Raw genomic sequence first — 22,649 nt, 5'->3', positions numbered from 1 at the left:
TAGCACCAGATCTGTAATTGTTTTTTCCTGTAGTGTTAGTATAGTTTAGTTTGCTAGTATAGTTTATGAAAGACTGAAGTGCACTAAAATGATGATAAATTAATAAACTCTTTTTTTATTTTTGTTGCAAAGTTTCTCTCTAACATGGTACTTCACATTCATTTACAGCTTGGCCAAATTTAGATTGACTACTTATTTAAATTCTCACATTCTGCAGAAACTCAATGTATTCATATTTTGTCATTTCTGTCCAATAGTTTGTCTTGCAGTTCTATATCAATATAGAATGAACAGAAAGCAGTGTCTGAGCAGGAAGGGTGTCACGATCCGTGGGTATGTGGACTGACTGGGCTGCACCACCGTGGCGGAGTAGCAGCTGGCCAAACAGTCACAAAGTCTATGCAAAGTCCTAGCACAAGAGTACCTGTAATAGTCCAGACAATAGCAGAGGCTTAGGCACAGATGGTACTTTAAGGTAGATGATGCCAAACGTGGCAGATGATACCAGGCGTGGCAGATGACACCAGATGTGGTGTATGACATCAGATGTGGCAGATGACACTAGACGTGGTGTATGACAACAGACGTGGCTCCAACACTAGAAGAGGCACAGGAATAAACACAGCACAGGATACAGGTAGCAGGGCACGGGAACACTGGAAACAGGATACGACCATTTGTTAACACTAACATGGGAATACTCAACAACGCTCTGGCAAGGAGTGCTTTTTATAGTCCAGGGTGATCTGGGGATAAATTGTAATTATTTTCATGTGCACTGCGGTGGCCCTTTAAGCCTGGGAATGTGCGCGTGCGCGCACCCTAGAGGACACTGCCGAACAGGGCGGCCATGAGTGCTGGCGTCTCCTAGGAGGGAGACGCTGGCCCGAACACAGAGGTCTGTGGTTGCGGCCGTCAAGGGGTGAGTGCGGACGTTACAAAGGGTATGTGCATGTAGTGCACACCAACTTTTTTGGGCTTATAATGCTAGTCATAGAGTACATAACCAAAAAACAACCAATTTGACAACCACATGTATTTTACTAGGACCAATGCAGCATTTCTTTATAGCTGTACATTGAGCCTATGTGCAGACTGTATGCAGAGTATTCCATCTTTTGACTAAGTTTTCTCGCATACCTTGTTTTAAAGTTAGCGACTGAAAAAAGTTAAAGTTCAAACTTTTATACGTAGAAAACCCTAGCTGATTCAGATGAAGACAAAAATCACCCAGCATAAACCATACTTGACCCCCTACTAATAATTGGACAGATCTATGAATCAAATTTCTTCATTAATAGTAGTAACCTTGTATAGTGGTAGATAATTATCAGAACTGGTGCACAAGAACAGCAGTGGCCATTAGCCATAAATTAGTTTGCAACTTTTAAGAACTTCTAAAAAAATGAGATCTGAAATCTGATTGGGAGAATGTTCAATAACTTTACAGCTTGGGCAGTAAAAAAAATTGCATTTGAATTTTGATATTTAATTGTACTTCATTTAGCTGCAAGCAGTGAATGTTCTTTAGTTCCGCAACAAGATTTAATTATCACATTGGTTTTGTTAGGGGCTATTTACATATTTATATAACAATATCATATCCTTCTCTTCTCTAGGGTCTATAAATTCCTTTTTGTCAGCCTTTCTTAATAGTCAAAATCTTCCATACTCCTTATTAATTTGGTTGTCCTTCTTTGAACTTTCTCAAAGCTCTATTTTTTATAAACTGGTGCCCAAAAACTGGACTGCACATTCAAGATGTGACTGCACAAGTTCTTTATAAAGGAGTAAATAAATGCTCCTTTTTTTCTAGAAGCAATGCCCTTACTAAAACGGGTCAATATCTTGTAAGCTTGTTATGCAGGAAACTGACATTAAAGGGATTTTCTAAACCTAGGAACATTATGGCCTATCCTCAGGATAGGCCATCAATACCTGATCAGTGATGGTCAGACTCTCAGCACCCCCGCCGTTCAGCTGTTTGAAGGGGCCGCCGCATTCGTACGAGCACTGCTTCCCCTTAATTACTTACCTGCTCGTACTGTGAATCGCCGACTCATTTGTAGCAGGGTTTCACAGTATTACAGCCTTAACCCATTTACTTGAATGGGAGAAGGCTGTACTACTGTGAACCACCGCTACAATGGGGTCGGTGATTCACAGTACGAGCTGATAAGAAATTAAGAAGAAGCACAATTCATACGAGCGCCATAACCCCTTTAAAACAACTGATCGGCGGGGGTCCCGGGGGTCCTGAGGATAGGCCATCAATTTCTTAGGACTGAAAAACCCATTTAAGTGCTACAATTTTGCTTAGAATTGATTATTAAACTAAAATGTTTCTCCACTGTAGGCTCACTTAATAATGATCCATTCAGGGCATACATAGCATGTACATTTACTGTCTCAAAACCGTACATATATCAACATTCAACCTCATGTGCCATTTTGCTACCCATTCAGCCAGTTCATCTAGGTCCCAACTTTAAAGAGTATGTATGCTCAAGTGGACAATTGTTATATATTGCCACCTTAAAATAAAGAGTTAATATGACTTTTTTGTTTGTTATTTTAGCATATATATGGTCTTAATTAGAAACGTTTCTGTTTATACTTAATTGCAGAATAAGAAATGTATATAATTGGAGCCATTTGCTCGAAATCATAACAGTCACAGAGCTGGCTTCAGGACAACATCCTGGGAACATTCATAAGGAAAATCTGGGTGTTAATAAAATTACATAGAATTTAGACGAAGAGCTGAATTCATTGCCCCGAGAGGAGTCATACTATAAATTGTAAAACCCAACATTATTGTTGTTTTGCATCGACAAAGCAATTTTTTTTACTTCCTTTTAAACGTTATTGACAAAGGTCCTTTGAAATGATGGCCAGAAACATTTCATTCTTATGGGAATGTAAATTATACTGATGACACAGACTGTTTAACTGCAGCTGGAGATAACAGCAGCTGGGAGGCATTGTTACGGAATTTTCAGCAATAACTTTGTTTTTACTTCAAACGATCCCACCTAAAATCTGAAACTGGGTGCTATTCAGTAACCTGTAATTATATTACTTAGCTGCATTGGATGCCATCTAATAACAAAAACCTTTCTTGGGAATTTTGGGGAATTGTGTCCTGTTTAATTACTATTTCCATGTGCAATATCACACAGGAGAATAGTAAAAGTAAACACATACAGCATGCTGTATACTGTCCTATTGTCAACAGATACGTTTACAGCTCTTGGAATAGCATGATGCACTATGTGAGTTAAATGATGCCTTGGGCTGTTTGTGGCTTTGTGACATTTATAAGGGGTCACAATTGACTTGACTGTATGAATAGCTAATTGTAAAAAAAAAACAGTTGTCCGCATAAGGCAATTGCCGGAGGCCCATTTAAGCTGTAAAATCAACATAAACATTAAAGTCAATTTAGGCAAAATGGTTCTGTCTTATTTATGGGAGTTTTCGACAAAAGAGTAATAAATCTATCATTTTAGTTCACTTAGTAGACAGCAAATCTTAGTAAGAAGAAATTCTTAAATGGGGTTGTCTCACGACAGGCATTGATGGCTTGTTACTAGAATATTTTAGAAATGTCCAATAGGAAGGTGTCTAACTGCTGTGGACTACACAGTTCACTAAAAAAAGGGACACCACTTTAAAAAATTGAAAAAAGACGTTTCCAAAAAGCATATTAAAACATGGTGTAAAATGACCTTAAACAGTAAAATGGTTCAAATTTATCAGAAAATATAACATCAAAACATGCACTGAATTTATCAAATTTTGTTCAATTTCCCCAAATATTGATTATTTTTTTGAGAAATGGAAGAGGTTAGACAGTCACAATGTTTCTACATATGTGTCATCTCAGCAACTATTTGTGCCAAAAGATGGTATCCATGTAGGACAGACAGACTAGAACTTCTAACAAGCTCCTACTTAGTTAAATATAAAAGAGAAATGTATTTATGTGAAATATGATGTGGAAGTTCTGAGCAGGTATAAATATTCAGAAGTAATCAGCCACAAGCTGAGCACCGACCAGCTGACATGTAGCAAAGCTCCCATGTGCCACTATGGAGAGGCCGGTGGCGACAAGGAGTGGAGCATCGACTGCTCAGTTATGCACTGCGTGGCATTCTGTTATAATTCCCTTGGGTTTTAATACCATAGATCCTGCAAAAAAAAAAATTATATTAATTATCCATCATAAAAAGTAGCAACTTAGTGTACTAGAGCTTTACCTCTACCAGTAACCAGTGATTCTGCCGTCGTTTACATACTTAGATTCTTGTGTCAGTTGACATGATCCAATAAATGGGAAACATTTGTAATATTTGACAATAACACAGTATCCTCTTCCAATAACAAGTCATAAAAACCTGTTTCTGCTTTCATACAGGCAATTCCCGAAAAGAGGTGCCAGATACAGCACCATGAAAAAGGAGTGTCTAGAATGTCAGAGCAGATGGCCTAAACCACAGAATATATCCACAATGCTATCACTGGTCTTTCTAATATTTCTGGCAACAACTGACAGTCTGAAACAGAATATTCCCCGGCTCAAGCTGTCTTACAAAGGTAAAACTTTTACAATGACATGATATCTTTCATGTGTTCAGTTGCCATTTTTAATGTCCCTATTTGCTGTGCCGTGTGTGGTTCGGGCTCATATGAGTTTTTATTGATATGTAATATTCCCCAAGAGTTCTACTCCAAAGATATTCATTGACTTGGTTTCCATTTTTATATATCAGTGGTTTCAGAGTTATATCCTGAAACCAACAAGATGAACAAACCATGCCATCCTACAGTAGCCCATGAAAGAGTTTGATGTTTGTGTGGTGTAGCCACAGTATTTCCCGACATTAAAGTGTATAGGAATTATTATCCACAAAAATACATTTTAAAAGAAAGGGTAATCTTTATGTTATAAGTTACTTTAAAATGGAGAAATACAGAGAACAGAATTTTATTGTATTTATGTTGGTGCAATATATAAACACAAATTTTAATAATCTCTCATACTTGGGACCACAAATGTGACATAGCTTATTGCATATGGAGCTGGAAGTTGTCGCAGCAGACGACCTGTTTAGCAGAGGGACCATCAAACTTTAAGCACAAGGCTCAAATCAGAAAGGACCTGGGTAAGTGTTTGCCAGAGGAAAATGTCAAGCAGGTCCTTCAAGGAGGATTGTGGCTACCTCGGTTTCCCTGTCAGTATCAATCCCATGGTCAATGTCAGAGCTTGAGGGAAATTCCTGGAAATTCAGCATTTAGACTCTGTTTACCCAGTGCCAGATGACCATGGATTTCAGATTTGGATACATGAGTTCCTACATCTGTATGGGCAGCATGGTGGCTTTGTGGTATGCTATATAAGCAATATTAAATAAATAAATAAATACATACATCCAAACAGCCTTCTTTGTTTGTGATTGCTTTTTTCTGCATAAAAATTTCACATCTATAGAAAATTTCCCCGAGAGGAGTCATACTATAAATTGTAAAACCCAACATTATTGTTGTTTTGCATATTTTTTTCTTCCTTATAAACATTATTGACAAAGGTCCCTTGAAATGATGGCCAGAAATATAGAATTCTTATGGGAATGTACCGACGACACAGACTGTTTAACTGTGCTGGAGATAACAGCAGCTGGGAGGGATTGTTATGGAATTTTCAGCATTTCGTTTGTTTTTACTTCAAAAGATCCCACCTAAAATCTGAAACTTTGTGGATACTTTCCATATAAGTTGTGATTGTTAGGTGAAATATTAATTGTGTGCATTATATTTGCCTCATATATTCAATTTTGCTATGTAGTTGGTAAGGCTTCTTTCACACTACCGTTAGTATGCATTTACCTCTCTTCCATCAGAGGAAGAGGGGATCGAAAGATTAAACAGAAAGCAACGGTACCGTTAGAATTACCATTGATTTCAATGGTAATACTTTTGTTTCAGTTGCTCTCCGATTGTCCCCGTTCGTTAGGATTCCGTTCTTTTTCACGGAAACAAAAGTTCTGCAGACTACACTTTTGCTTCCGTCAAAAAAAACGTAAACCTAGTGAACGGAGACAAACGGAAAGCAACTGAAACAAAAGAATTACCATTGAAGTCAATGGTAATTCAAAACTAACCGTTGCTTTCCGTTTAATCTTTTGAACCCTCTCTTCCTCTGACAGAAGTGAGTTAAACGTATACTAACGGTAGTGTGAACTTAGCCTAAATGTACAAATGGTTTTCATTATTGTATACAGAAAAGGTCATTTGGTTCAGATGTCCTGTTTGCCTGGTGCAAACTCACATATGTCAAGGTGATCCAAAATTTCCAGGTGTAAATGTGGAAGTAAGAGGTTACATATAGTGTACTAGAGAAAGAAATTCACTATTAGGTCTCAACTCAGGAAATGAAATGTTCCTATATTTTAAATGTATGTTAAATTTAGTTGTCTAACACATTTTTAGTTGTGCATATTAAGGTGGCTATACATTTTCAATAGCTGTTAGCCAAATGCTCGTACGGCCAACAGCTTTTCATAACAAACTTCACATACACCTCCATGCTCGGTTCAGCCGAGCGTGCTTGTGTCCTCAATGGGGAGAGGGGAGTAAGTTGCTGCCAGACACCTCTGGCGGCGGTTTTTATCTACCCTGAGAACAAAAGGATCAGGGAGAATCAACATGCTCAATCCCAACAGGCCCCCATATACATTAGATGGTCGACCAGTCCTGCCAAAATCGTCGGGTTTGGTTGACATTAACCTAATGCGTGTGGGGCCTTTACTTAAAGTATACCAATCAGCAGTCCTCAACTGGCAGATCGGTCCGAACATGGACCGGAAACGCAAGCTGTCTGCACCACATGGACATGCCATCATAAATGCTTTGAAGGTGGGTAGCATCCCCTCCAATGCATCTGGCGCAGACGGGCAGCACGGCAGAGAGAAAAAGGAAGGGAATCGAGCAGCACTCCTCCTTTCTCTCTTCACAGACACAGCTGAGGAAGCACCGCTTGACCCACGGCTGTGCTCTGACTGCTGCGACATGACAGAATATCAGAGCAGTCAGATCTGTGCCATGGGTGAGCGGCTTCTCTTGTCCCCTATCCTCCTCTCCTCCTCACAGTGATGCATTGTGCGTCTGCATATATGTGAGCTGCAGAGCTTTTTTTCTGGTGGGCAGCAAGGCGTCAAGTGCCTGCTGCCTGCCAATGTAATTCAGACAGCAGTGCCCACAGTGCAGTGAGCACGGTTGGAAAGAGTCTCAGGTAGGACCTGCCTGCCATGTAAATTATTGTCTCCCCACTGGCCCACTACCCTCACAGAGCCTTTGTCATCATCTGTGCCCCCCACCCCACTCAAGAGCCAAATCTATCAGTACCCCTAACCTACCACTTTTTGTGCCCCCCTTCCCTAGCAGAGCCTTGCCCCCCTCACAGAGCTTCTGGATTCTTCTGATTCCCTTCCACCCGCTTCTATCCCCTAGCATCATCTGTCCCTCTACTCTACAGTGCCCCTGCCACCTGCTTCTGCCCCTCTCCCTAATAGAGCCCCTGCCACCTTTTGTCTTCCATGTCCCTGCTCCTTTTTCACAGAGCCCCTGTGACCTTCTGACACCTCTCTGTCCCACCAGAGCCCCTGCCATCTGTTTCTTTCCTCCCTCCCCTAACAGACCCTCTGTCTCCTTCTGTATTTCCTGTCCCCTGGCACCTTCTCACTCCTTGCCCTCCAGCTGGTTTATTTGCCCTCCTTCTATCCCGGGCCCTCTTCAGCAAGAGCGAGGGTAAGTATACAGGGGTCTAGTCTGGGATCTGAATTAATTTAAAGGGTTTGGTCTGAGGTCTGAATTAATTTTATGGGTCTGAATGAGTTTAGGGGTCTCATCTGTGGTCTAAATGAGTTTAGGGGTCTGGTCCAGAGTCTGAATGAGTTTAGGAGTCTTATCCGGAGTCTGAATGAGTTTAGGGCTCCGGGATCTTAAATTAATTAACAAGACATCTTTACTGTTGGTTTTCAGCTCGAACCTTCACCTGACCGCAGACCCGGGTAAGCGGACCATTACTAAAACTAGTTGAAAGCTGAGTACCACTGCCATAAACCTTAGCCTTCACAGTTTTTGTGAAATGTGGTGTAACCCACTTTAATATGCTTAACACATTGAAAATAAAATTCTTCAAATATAATTTGTTTTTATGGCTAGCAACCTTTTTATTTGCTATTTTTTACACTACTGTTATAAAAGCAGTTATTTCAACCTGTCCCATTTGGGCATGTACAGGTAATGTACAGGGGGTTCCACCACTAGTGACAACCCTCTATTAGCAAGAACAGAGAGACAATGCTTATAGAACATCCCGCTCTCCATTAGAGATCACACAGTAATTTCCATCCACAGACACAATTTTATTTTTATATTTTATATATTTAATACAATGAAATGGTTTGATCTTTTTCTGAAGCCAAGCCAAACTTTTACAGCTTTGAAAATATGTAGGTGAGTAAACTTAAAAAAACGGTTACACCCATTGAACTGTGAAGTGATTGTTTAACAGTATTGGCACTGAGTCATGGACAATAAATTGCAGAAAAACATAGTAATAGGAGCAGCCCTGACTACAGTGAATTCTAAAACTGCACATCATTTCTGCTTTTTAACAATAAAGAATGTTAGAAAAAGGGGAATTTACTCTGCACATCATTTTATATCGATACTTACTCTAGCACCCCACCCTCCCACCACAAAAAGAAAAAGTTTAAAATCTCTACAAATGTCTCCTAGTCAGGAAATTGGCAATTACAATTAATGTGCTTCTTTATAAACACCCGGTCTTCCTCTTTCACAGAAGTGAAAATACATAGATGTTAGGTCATGCCTGAATATGCTGAGCTTACTGTATTCCCTATTGTATCGTGCAGACAGGAGAATGCACAGGATATTCGCACACAATCTAATACCTTTGTCAGCACATCCCTAGGAACAGTCAAATTGTGGCAAGAATTTATAAATAATTCTAAGAGATATGTATTAGAAATAATTTTCTATTGACACATTCAATGAAATACACAAACTATACAGTAATCTATATGTAGGTCAATCAAGGGAATTTCATAAGTACTTGTTTGCTACAGGAAAGCTTTACTCAGGGTTATTTAGTCTGATGAGTGGGCAGAGGTCAACTAGCAATTGTATTTCTTAACAGAAAACTTGGAAAAAATAAATAATCCAGAATTCTACTCAATAGCAAGTTTACAATATAACTCGATTCCTGTAACCCATCCTAGTAAAATTTTCTTGAAATTGTGTAATACTAAAAAAGGACAAGGCATCATTTAATCTAATACTCTTATGAGAATATATTGTAATTGTAACATTAATTGGAACTCGTGACAAATGCTCTTTGACACTTTCTCCGGCTGTAAGTTTCATCACTCAATAATAACTATTTGCTAGAGTAGCCCTGAGTGTTAGTTTCATATTGCAGCCCTACTGGTGACAGGTGGGAATCCCTGTACTTTGCTGCAGAATCTGTTAGCTCTATATAAGCAACAGAAATACACAAATATGCAGGTTTGAAAGAGCAAACATGCATTTAGAGTATGTGGGGCAGAGTTGGGGCAGATTGCTGTCTATAGACAGTTTTGCTATAGCACTCTCTCCTGACATTTATTTGAGTAAATATTTGTATTCCTCATAAAATAAAAATTTTAAAGGAACCTTTTCTTCCTCTGTTATTCCTCCTGGAAATGCATGAATAAATTGACAACTGGACGTTAACATTCCTCTTGTCAATGGGTCATATCCCTACATAGTCTGACACTGTTCAATCAGTGCATTTTTTTAATTATACCTAGGAATATTCCAAAGCTTTTCTTTAGTTCATGGTGTAAACATCAAAGTTGTAGCTTTAGGGAGTCCAGAGGTTATCATAATTGTGTAATAATATAATACTTTTATCTTATACATACATAGATACATACATACATACATACATTACTATATCATTGGACACAGTGGCACATGACAGGTGAGCTGGGGTACAGGTTTTGCACCTAGGCCCAGAATCTTCAAGCTTTTCCTCTGGTAAACATTTTTTATATCCTGATCTATTGTAGGAAAGGCTTTGCACAGTTGCCATAATGATCTCAATTGTTAATAAACTCAAGTTGTTTAACCCAGTAAATGTTTGCCAAATAAAACAGCCTGGGCTAATTGCAATTCTAAAATATTAGTAATGTTAGAAAAGCCTGGAATTACTTTTTTTTTTGTTGGTAAAGATCGCTCGCACTTCCTGAAATTAAAAAAGGGGGTCACACAGAAATGGTTCAAAGATGAAACAATTCTAGTCAAACATGTTTTTCAAATGAAAAGGTCAATTAGCATTTTATAACATGGAACATTTTCTTTAAGCATGTTTTTATAACTCAAGAAAGCCAAACAAATGACGTAGCTCCACTGTAAGACACAGCTATAAAAAGTAATTCATGAATGTATATAAATCTTGTATAAGTTGAGCTCATGTCTAGTAGGATTGCATCATTTTGAAATCGCCATACGGTTTACTTCAAAATCCTAATAAATCCATGTTTCAGAGACTCCTGATTACTTGTATCATCGGGGCATCTATCTTTTCTAGGAAAGGATGGTTCCTTTTATTTTAAGACTTCAGTATATTTGTAACAATTTTTAATTAAAAAAATTGCAAAAAAATATTTTACACAATGTAAAATGGCATCAAAATTGGTCCAGCAATAAATTAAAGAACGTCATAAGTTATGTTACAATCTAAACAAGATATAGGTAGCATTTTATACTTTAGATCAGGGGTCTCAAGCACGCGGCCCACGGGCCGCATGCGGCACCTGAGGCTGTAATCTGCGGCCCGGGGGACACAGTGCCACTAATACAGGCTCGGCTCCGGGACTCTGTGGAATTCCCTGACATCGCTGTCCATATATGGACAGTGTTGTCAGGGCCTTCCCCAGAGTGGAGTCCCGGGCAGAGTGCTAGTATATGCTTTGCTCCTGGACTCTGTGGATTTCCCTGACATCGCTGTCCATATATGGACACGCGATGTCTGGAGCTTCCCCAGAGCCGGAGTCCCGGGCAGAGCATTAGTATAGGCTCGGCTCCGGGACTCTGTGGAATTCCCTGACATCGCTGTCCATATATGGACAGTGTTGTCAGGGTCTTCCCCAGACCTGGAGTCCCGGGCAGAGCGCTAGTACAGGCTCTACTCCGGGACTCTGTGGAATTCCCTGACATTGCTGTCCATATATGGACAGTGTTGTCAGGGTCTTCCCCAAAGCGAAGTCCTGGGCAGAGTGCTAGTACAGGCTCTGCTCCAGGACTCTGTGGAATCCCTTGACATCACTGTCCATATATGGACAGTGTTGTTACGGTCTTCCCCAGAGCGGAGTCCCGAGCAGAGCGCTAGTATCAGCTCTGCTCCGGGACTCTGTGGAATTCCCTGACATCGCTGTTCATATATGGACAGTGTTGTCAGGGTCTTCCCCAGAGCGAAGTCCCGGGCAGAGCGCTAGTATAGGCCCCGCTCTGGGACTCTGTGGAATCCCCTGACATCGCTGTCCATATATGGACATGCGATGTCTGGAGCTTCCCCAGAGCCGGAGTCCCGGGCAGAGTGCTAGTATAGGCTCTGTCCTGGGACTCTGTGGAATTCCCTGACATCGCTGTCCATATATGGACAGTGTTGTCATGGTCTTCCCCAGAGCACAGTCCCGGGCAGAGCACTAGTATATGCTCTGCTCCGGGACTCTGTGGAATTCCCTGACATCGCTGTCCATATATGGACAGTGTTGTCAGGGTCTTCCCCAGAGCGGAGTCCCGAGCAGAGCGCTAGTATATGCTCTGCTCCGGGACTCTGTGGAATTCCCTGACATAGCTGTCCATATATGGACACGCGATGTCTGGGGCTTCCTCAGAGTCGGAGTCCCGGGCAGAGCGCTAGTATAGGCTCTGCCCCCGGTCTCTGTGGAATTCCCTGACATTGCTGTCCATATATGGACAGTGTTGTCAGGGTCTTCCCCAAAGCGAAGTCCTGGGCAGAGTGCTAGTACAGGCTCTGCTCCAGGACTCTGTGGAATCCCTTGACATCACTGTCCATATATGGACAGTGTTGTTACAGTCTTCCCCAGAGCGGAGTCCCGAGCAGAGCGCTAGTATCAGCTCTGCTCCGGGACTCTGTGGAAACCACTGACATCGCTGTCCATATATGGACAGTGCTGTCACGGTCTTCCCCAGAGCGGAGTCCCGAGCAGAGTGCTAGTATTGGCTCTGCTCCGGGACTCTGTGGAATCCCCTAACATCGCTGTCCATATATGGACAGTATTGTCGGGGTGTTCCCCAGAGCGGAGTCCCAGGCAGAGCGCTAGTATAGACTCTGCATCAGCACTCTGTGGCATCCCCTGACATCGCTGTCCATATATGTACACACGATGTCTGGGGCGGCTTCCCCAGAGCCGGAATCCCGGGCAGAGCGCTAGTATAGGCTCTGCTCCGGGACTCTGTGAAATCCCCTGACATCGCTGCCACATATGGACAGCAATGTCTAGTGCTTCCCCAGAGTTGGACAGTGATGTCAGGATCACAGCTGGAGTCCCAGGCAGAGTGCTAGAAGCGGCTCTGGTCCGGGACTCCAGCTCTGGGCAAGCCCCTGACATCACTGTCCATATATGGCACTGTGGCATCATCTACAGAGGGCACTGTGGCAGCATCTACCGTGGGCACTGTGGCAGTATCTACAGTGGGCACTGGCAGCATCTACAGAGGGCACTGTGGCAGCATCTACAGAGGGCACTGTGGCAGCATCTACAGAGGGCACTGTGGCAGCATCTACAGAGGGCACTGTGGCAGTATCTGCAGAGGGCACTGTGGCAGCATCTACAGAGGACACTGTGACAGCATCTACAGAGGGCACTGTCTCAGCATCTACAGAGGACACTATGGCAGCATCTACAGAGGGCACTGTGGCAGTATCTACAGAGGGCACTGTGGCATTATCTATAGGTGGGTGTGTGGCAGTATTTGCAGAGGGCACTGTGGCAGCGTCTACAGAGGGCACTGTGGCATTATCTATGGGTCGGTGTGGGGCAGCATCTACAGAGGGCACTGTGGCAGTATCTACAGCGGACACTGTGGCATTATCTAGGGGTGTATGGCATTATCTACAGAGGGCACTGTGGCATTATCTATGGGTGGGTGTGTGGCAGTATCTACAGAGGGCACTGTGGCAGCATCTACATTGGGCACTGTGGCAGCATCTACAGAGGACACTATGGCAGCATCTACAGAGGGCACTGTGGCAGTATCTACAGGGGGCACTGTGGCAGTATCTACAGGGGGCACTGTGGCAGTATCTACAGGGGGCACTGTGGCAGTATTTACAGAGGGCTCTGTGACACTATCTTAAAAGGGTCTGCCCAATCTTGACATTTGTGTGTCTGTCAAATGCTGCCAACTGAGCCGCCGGACTGCCTTTAGCGACACTTAAACTGGAAAACTGGATTGTTGAATGCGGCCCGTCAACTTCTAATTTTTTCTATATGTGGCCCACTTACCCGTCTGAGTTTGAAACCCCTGCTTTAGATATTGCTAAACTTAAGAGTTGCTCAAATTTATTGGACTCTTTATGAATTAATCTGTAAAGATCTATCTATCTATCTATCTATCTATCTATCTATCTATCTATCTATCTATCTATCTATCTATCTATCTATCTATCTATTTATCTATCTATCTGTCTATTTTTCTATTTATCGATGTTCGATGATTGGTCAAAGAGTGAGAGTATTTTGGCACATGAGTGATAAGTATTCACTTAAGTAAAAGATTGCAGGCTGACATTTATTTTATTACTCTGCCCCAATGCCCCCAGTTAGGCTTCGTTCACATCTGCGCTAGGGCTCCGTTCCGCCGTTCCGTCTGAGCTTTCCGTCGGAATGGAGCCCTGACAGACACAAACAGAAACCATAGGTTTCCGTTTCTATCACCATTGATTTTAATGGTGACGGATCCGGTGCCAGTGGTTTTCGTTTGTCTCAGTTGTGCAAGGGTTCTATCGTTTTGACGGAATCAATAGGGTAGTTGACTGAACCCTTGCACAACTGATACAAACGGAAACCGTTGGCACCGGATCCGTCACCAATAAAATCAATGATGATGGAAACGGAAACCTATGGTTTCCGTTTGTGTTTGTCAGGGCTCCGTTTCGACGGAAAGCTCAGACGGAACGGCGGAACAGAGCCCTAGCGCAGATGTGAACGAAGCCTATTTGGAACAAGTATTTACCCACGTTATCATTTCAATAATTGTAACAAAATTTGTTTGCTTATTTAACAATGTCACATACAGTATCTGCTATCCATCAAATTATTTATGTTTACATACCACAATGTGAGAATGACTAAGGATTATTTTTATGTTCACATAAGCGACTATTTACACAATTAACGAGCGTTTTATCACTAGTCGTTCAGTCGCTACACCTATTTACATTAAGCACACTCTCGCTCGTTAGCATTAGAATCTGGACGATTTTCTGCTCGGGTCAATGGGCCATTACCAGTATGGTAACAAAATTGAAAAGCTAGTATTCATTGTGTTCTTTCCAGCAATCATTGCCAGAGATTGAACATACTGTACCAAAGATTTCATGCCATATTATGCATAAAAAAGTCTTTACCATTTACCCTTCTTTGTCACCAACGTGTGGCTCTCTAGGTGTTGCAAAACTACCACTCCGAAAATGCATACCACTCTCAGGGCATGCTGTGAGTTGTAGTTTCACAACTCCAGGAGAAAAACAGGTTGGAGTTCATAGCTCTATAGATAATAAAACTACAAATACTATAACAGAATAAAGAATAACAGAATTATTTAGGAGATTAGTGAGACGACTCTCAATTTAGTTCTTGGTAAATGCATAAAATATTCAGCATATTACAAAATTAGTAATATGGATGAATATAATTTTTCATATATATATATATATATATATATATATATATAGCATCTCACCATAAGTCCCCTTCTTTTTACTGATATAGTTTACATTACCCCAGCTACAGATATATAACTTCTTGTACCCTGATTTTTCTAGTTCTTATTTATAGGTCTAAACAGTTATGGTGAGTTCAGTGCATACCACAGGGCCATGGTTATGTTTACTTATGTCACCATTTCACAGAAAGCTATGACATGTACCAGCTGCTCAAGACCTACATATGACCAAATGCTTGAAAAGAAGCAGGATTAATGTCCTTATGTTTCCTCCCATATGTTCTTTAGAAGATCATGTGGCAACATATTGTCCTGACTAGCAATCCTTTCCAGTGGCAGGTCCTGTTTGGAACAAACCTATTTTTTTTTTGTCTATTTTCCAATTCTGGGTCAACAGTACTTTACTGTAATGTACATTTATCTTCAATGATTGCTTAATGTGAATGTACAGGCTTTTATCAGCCTTTATATCTGAAGGTTTCCTTACGTCTATTATGCCCAAGGCTGCCTTAATAAAAAAATCATAAATTAGTATATGAATGTCCCCCTGGGTTGTGTCTTCTTACATTCTTACAACCCATCTGCCCACAGTGTATTGAGGTGAAACTGAGTTTTTGGGACTTATAGTCACATTGCAGTTTTCGATATTCATCATGCAGGTTTGATGGGGACTTTATGCCAGGGGAACCCACAGACTGCTTGACCATGTAAGAATACAGGGGGTGCCAACTAGCCACTCTGTCTTGACATGGGTACTAAGAAACCAGGTTAGGACAGAATCTTTGCCCTGGGGAGAACGAAAGCCTAACTATGACTATGATAAAGCATTTTATAGAGCATGATGTGATCACATATGACAGCATGTACTCAACTCATCAGTGGCTAGGGGACAGCCAGGGTCTACATTGTGTGCTTTAGACTGGACATATACACAGATGTTTTAGATATTTAACTAACATTCTGATATATTTGTTTTTTATATATTTTTTTCTTGTTGAGGTAAGTTATCATCAGCCTTATTACCGTTTATACAATTCATTTTCACAATAACATTCATTTGCAGGATTAAGTTTCCCAACTTTAGACACTGGTCACATCTGCTTTGGAGGCCCCGTTAGGTTTCGGCCGGCGGTGTGCGTTCTGCAACGGAACTGATAATTCCGTTATTCCATTGTTCTGCTTTTGTGATGTAGAACAACAGATCACACCAACACAGGTGTGAACATAGCCTTATGTGTACAGAAATTGCATCCTTTAGGTTATATATTTAACCAAAACACATACATAGGGAGATTTACTGGCACAATTTGCATTAAAAAATTGGTGTACATGCCTTGCGCCATATATATTATGTGTTTTAAACACTTTTTGCATCTCGCTAGACAGTTTTGAAAGTGGCTTAAAATAAAACCAAAGTGCTCCAGATTTGCGTGAAAAGTAAGAAAAGAAAAGTGTCTAACATGTTTAGCAAGATGCGCCAACTTTATTATACAGCATGCACCATTGTGATAAATGTGGCACATCTTCTGCCTGCCTATAGGTTGAAGCTATCTAAGTTGGAGACATGGAGACAGTATTAATAAATCTGCCTCATAGAGTTTCAAATAAAGAGTATGATGGCAAGACTGATACTGTGGATATATATATATATATATATATATATATATATATATATATATACACTACCGGTCAAAAGTTTGGGGTCACCCAGACAATTTTGTGTTTTCCATATGTATCAGATGAATTGCAAAATGACTAGAAAATATAGTCAAGACATTGACAAAGGTTAGAAATAATGATTTTTATTTGAAATAATAATTCTCTCCTTCAAACTTTGCTTTAGTCAAAGAATGCTCCATTTGCAGCAATTACAGCATTGCAGACCTTTGGCATTCTAGCTGTTAATTTGCTGAGGTAATCGGGAGAAATTTCACCCCATGCTTCCAGAAGCCCCTCCCACAAGTTGGATTGGCTTGATGGGCACTTCTTGCGTACCATACGGTCAAGCTGCTCCCACAACAGCTCTATGGGGTTGAGATCTGGTGACTGCGCTGGCCACTCCATTACAGATAGAATACCAGCTGCCTGCTTCTTCCCTAAATAGTTCTTGCATAATTTGGAGGTGTGCTTTGGGTCATTGTCCTGTTGTAGGATGAAATTGGCTCCAATCAAGCGCTGTCCACAGGGTATGGCATGGCGTTGCAAAATGGAGTGATAGCCTTCCTTATTCAAAATCCCTTTTACCTTGTACAAATCTCCCACTTTACCAGCACCAAAGCAACCCCAGACCATCACATTACCTCCACCATGCTTGACAGATGGCGTCAGGCACTCTTCCAGCATCTTTTCAGTTGTTCTGCGTCTCACAAATGTTCTTCTGTGTGATCCAAACACCTCAAACTTCGATTCGTCTGTCCATAACACATTTTTCCAATCTTCCTCTGTCCAATGTCTGTTGTGTGCTTTTGCCCATATTAATCTTTTCCTTTTATTAGCCAGTCTCAGATATGGCTTTTTCTTTGCCACTCTGCCCTGAAGGCCAGCATCCCGGAGTCGCCTCTTCACTGTAGACGTTGACACTGGCGTTTTGCGGGTACTATTTAATGAAGCTGCGAGTTGAGCCCCTGTGAGGCGTCTATTTCTCAAACTAGAGACTCTAATGTACTTGTCTTGCTCAGTTGTGCAGCGGGGCCTCCCACTTCTCTTTCTACTCTGGTTAGAGCCTGTTTGTGCTGTCCTCTGAAGGGAGTAGTACACACCGTTGTAGGGAATCTTCAGTTTCTTGGCAATTTCTGGCATGGAATAGCCTTCATTTCTAAGAACAAGATTAGACTGTCGAGTTTCACATGAAAGCACTCTTTTTCTAGCCATTTTGAGAGTTTAATCGAACCGACAAATGTAATGCTCCAGATTCTCAACTAGCTCAAAGGAAGGTCAGTTTTATAGCTCCTCTAAACTGCAAAACTGTTTACAGCGGTGCTAACATAATTGCACAAGGGTTTCAAGTGTTTTCTAATCATCCATTAGCCTTCTAACACAGTTAGCAAACCCAATGTACCATTAGAACACTGGAGTGATGGTTGCTGGAAATGGGCCTCTATACACCTATGTAGATATTGCATTAAAAACCAGACGTTTGCAGCTAGAATAGTCATTTAGCACATTAACAATGTATAGAGTGTATTTTTGTATTAATTTAATGTTATCTTCATTGAAAAAAAAAATGTGCTTCTCTTTCAAAAGTAAGGACATTTCTAAGTGACCCTAAACTTTTGAACGGTAGTGTATATATATACCGTATACGCGCACACACACACACACACACACACACACACACACACACACTATGTGGCACTCTGTAGGGTGGTCAATGGTCCACACTCTATAAACAATTAAGGAGCTGATCTTTCACATTCAACACAAGTGCGGACTAATTATGAGTAGATTTCAGTTTTCTCAGCTGCATTGAATTTTTTGCTTACTTTCTGTCTAGGTGGTCTTATTAATTGAATGGGGATTTTTTTTTTTTTTCCCATTTACATAGACCTTCATTCACATGTATAGGTCTTGAATTGAAATAAAAATATTATTTTACCTATGCTGAAAAAATGTAATTTAATTCTTGAATAATATATCATCAATCAATTACTAACCAACTATTTCAGTTTTAACAAAATACAGAAAATCCAAAGCACCGCTTTAGTTTTGTATCAGTTTTTCATTAGTTATGTCCAAACAAACACAGCAACATTTAAATGAAGGAAAAGTAAAGGATATATATTTAAGTTTTTTTTTTTCATGGAAACAATAACGCAGTAGACTACTCTATTGTTCCTTGAAAATAAACCGGAAACTTTACGGAACGGAAACATACTTTAACAGAAGCATTACCATTCGGCTCTCCGTTCATCGATTCCTCTGATGGAAAGGTTGAATGGAACCGATGAACGGAACCCAAACGCTGATGGAAACAGGCTCTAAAGGAAAAAAGGAGAGAAAGAAGTAAGGACCACATCCACACGACAGTATTTCGGTCAGTATTTTGCTTCAGTATTTCGATGCCAAAATCACTCGGGGGTGCAAAACACGGAAGAAGTGCAAATTGTTCCAAAATATTTTCTGTTGATTTTCCAGTCCCAGTTTTATCTTATAAATACTGACTAAAATACTGCCGTGTGAATGAGGCCCCTCATGCACATGGCCATATTAGGGAGCGTTCAGACATGGTGGATTTGCAGCGGAATTGCGCCGCGGACAGGCCGCAGTGGAAATCCGCAGCAGATTTTTTATTCTTTGGTTTCTATAGCTTTTTAGTTAATTTAATGCAGACGTAGCAGAAAACAACGGTGCAATAACTTGCCCGCAGTGCAGAATTTGCATTTCTCAGCATGCTCAGTATGTTGTGGAGAAGCAGCGGATTTACTCTTTGGATTTCAGCCTTTGCAATGCAAAGGTTGAAATCTGCGGCAAGTCCACTGTGAAAACCGCCATGTCTGGACAAACCTTGAGATATGCAAATTTTGCAGCAGATTCGCTTTTTCTGCAAAATTCGCCACATCTGAATATGGAGAATATGGTGCCTCATAGACGCACAATACAGAGGCACAAGGCACCCACAGAGACCCCACTTGTCTGTATAAGATGATACTCACAATTTTCCTAATATTATGATGGTCTGCCCTCATAGGTCACCAATTTATATTGCATTACATTTGACTTATTAAAATACAACAATCTCCTAAAAAAAAAAAGCGCAATTATGTCTATATAAACTCTAACTCTAATTAAAACCTTGCACATGGGGAAGGCTAGACTTGGGCATAGTATACAGAGACAATGATATCTTCTATGGAACTTTGCCAGATTGTTAAGAAGACAGTTTGTCATAAGTGGTTTTAATGGGTTGTCTTTCTTTTTGCCAAGACATGGAAGATTCCCAGCTGGGCAAAATGAAAGCTGGCACCACACAAATGAAATCTATACCACTCCTTTAGAAAAGAAGAGTGAGAGTGTTTTTTAATAAAAGTGGTATAGTAATAAAATCATTACACCAAGTAGTGTATTTGTCTCAGACTAGATGTTTATTTTATTGATTCTTTGCAAATCTGTTCGCTGCCACAAAATGAAGTCATTTGTTACGTTTTAATAAATTTAAGGGGAACAGAAATAAACATTGTTGAATTAAATTGAAGCAATTATTTGTGCAGCTGCTAGATTTTCTTTAGGACCAAATTACATCTGCATTAGATACTAATTTATCAGAGTTCCTATAAGAGAAGGATCTTGAGGAAGCCTTGTACTATTCTAGACAACACGTGCATTATTGCTACTTGTACTGCATTATCATTTGCTTGAGGAAATGCTGACCATGATGAGCATCAGTGGGATTACTGGATTGCCAATGATACAGCACCCACCATTAATACAAATAATACATGCTTTCTTTGTTAAAAATGCAGGTTTATTGTAATACATATCAACTAGTTTCATGTTAGAGTAAAGGCCCTATTACACCTGCTGATTTTGGCGGGGCAGCGAGATCAACAGGTCATTGATCGGCACTCATTTGCTCCTGTCATAAGGAGCTTGTTACTCCGATCACTCGTCCCCATACATTTCTATCATGTCAGCAGCACGTCTGCCCGTTTACATAGGGAGATGTGCTGCCGACAACAATAATATTTCCCTTTTTTAAAACAATACAATCAGCAGATGACCAAGCTCGTTCATCTGCTGATTGCTGCCCTGTTTACACAGGACAATTATCAGCAACGAGCGTTCTATGAAAGATCATTTGCCCGATATTTATATTTATGCAAATGAGCTTTTCAATGCGCAACTGGGCGTGTTTTCTCGTTTTACCAACTGGGCGTGTATTGTGTTTTTACCAACAGGGCGTGTATTGTGTTTTTACCAACTGGGCGTTGTGAATAGAAGTGTATGACGCTGACGAATCAGCATCATACACTTCTCATCGTTCCCACCCAGCTTCTTTCACTGCAGACATACAGCATGACGTCACCCACAGGTCCTTCAACATTGTCGTCGGACAAAGAAGATACATCGGCTCCAGCCGTCCAAAAGGTTAATATGCTCGTATCTAGGGAGTTTGCTATGCTTACCTGCACATACCCTGCACTGTACCCTCTGACGCCTGGAGCTGATGTGTCTTCTCTCTTCCGACACCAAGGTTGAAGGACCTGTGGGTGATGTCATCATTCCCAGCCAGCTTCTTTCACTGCTGACACACAGCGTGATGTCACCCACAGGTCCTTCAACCTTGGCGTCGGAAGAGAGAAGACACATCAGCTCCAGGCGTCAGAGGGTACAGTGCAGGTAAGCATAGCAAACTCCCTAGAGATGAGCATATTAACCTTTTGGACGCCTGGAGCCGATGTATCTTCTTTGTCCGACGACAATGTTGAAGGACCTGTGGCTGACGTCACGCTGTATGTCTGCAGTGAAAGAAGCTGGGTGGGAACGATGAGAAATGTATGATGCTGATTCATCAGTGTCATACACTTCTATTCACAACACCCAGTTGGTAAAAACACAATACACGCCCAGTTGGTAAAAACACAATACACGCCCAGTTGGTAAAACGAGAAAACACGCCCAGTTGTCCATTGAAAAGCTAATTTGCATAAATATAAAATTGCTCATAACTTGGGCAAAAATGATCGTTTAAAAAAAAAACAAAAAAAACTTTGCTGTTATCTACATTGCAGCGCCGATCACATTTAATAGGAAATAGGGATTTTATAATCTGGTGACAGAGCCTCTTTAAATCCTCATGCAGACATCTGTCACCTTTTATACAGCAAACACGGATCTGCAAAACATGGACTGCACACGGATTGCTTCCGTGTTCAGTTTGTTATTTTAATGAACCATTTAATAGAATGGGCGAGGCTGACGCGCAAAAACTGACAGGAATAGGACCTGCTCTAAGTTTTGCGGATCGGCCACACGTATCCGCTAAATAAACGGATGTGTACATGGCCCCATAGAATTGAATAAGTAAGTGTGCTATCCATTAAAAAAACAAAACGGATAGCACACTGAAGATTGTCACTGAAGTGTGCATGAGCCCTAACAAAGGACATTTGTTAAATCAAACAATGTTTTTTTAAAAAGCCATAAGTTATTATGCTGCAAAGTTATTATATAATTATATTTTTTTTATTAAAAAAAATATACATATATATGCCGGCCCATGCATTGGTGATACCACATTTGGATCGGATTACACACAATCCTTTGCTGCTTTTTAGAGTAATATTTGTTTTTATTAGTTGTGAATTTTGGAGACATTCTATAGTTAATACTTTATTCTTTATAGGATTTATAAAATATTATACCTTTAAAAAGTAGCAAATGGTTTTTCTGCTTACAATTAGTTTTCTGTTTATCAGGGATAATATCACATAAGGAAGAACTAAATTGGTGGGTTTCCTTTTTCAACCATGCAAATAATTACAGATTGCAAAGTACAGGAAATACAAAATGATGGAATATTTGCTCAGATGATATTGGTTTAACAACCATAGTCATTAGTAAAGCTCCTAAGAGGCTCATAGTATTACATGTAATTTCATCAGTTT

At 40.6% G+C, this 22,649-nt stretch overlaps 1 protein-coding gene across 1 annotated transcript in view; it reads left to right on the top strand.

The window, feature by feature from the left end:
- The window catches only part of SEMA3D (semaphorin 3D), a 175,102-nt gene that overhangs the window by 44,907 nt on the left and 107,546 nt on the right, over window positions 1–22,649 (top strand). Inside the window, exon 2 of the mRNA XM_075857368.1 lies at window positions 4,421–4,599. Coding sequence (XP_075713483.1) covers window positions 4,455–4,599 — 145 coding nt within the window. The 5' untranslated portion in view covers window positions 4,421–4,454. The remainder of the gene's footprint in view (window positions 1–4,420; window positions 4,600–22,649) is intronic.

The sequence above is a fragment of the Rhinoderma darwinii genome, chromosome 3 (genome assembly GCF_050947455.1).
Source record: "Rhinoderma darwinii isolate aRhiDar2 chromosome 3, aRhiDar2.hap1, whole genome shotgun sequence".
Lineage (NCBI taxonomy): Eukaryota > Metazoa > Chordata > Amphibia > Anura > Rhinodermatidae > Rhinoderma > Rhinoderma darwinii.
The sequence above is the reverse complement of the archived record's forward strand: the minus strand, read 5'-3'. Positions and strand labels throughout refer to the sequence as shown.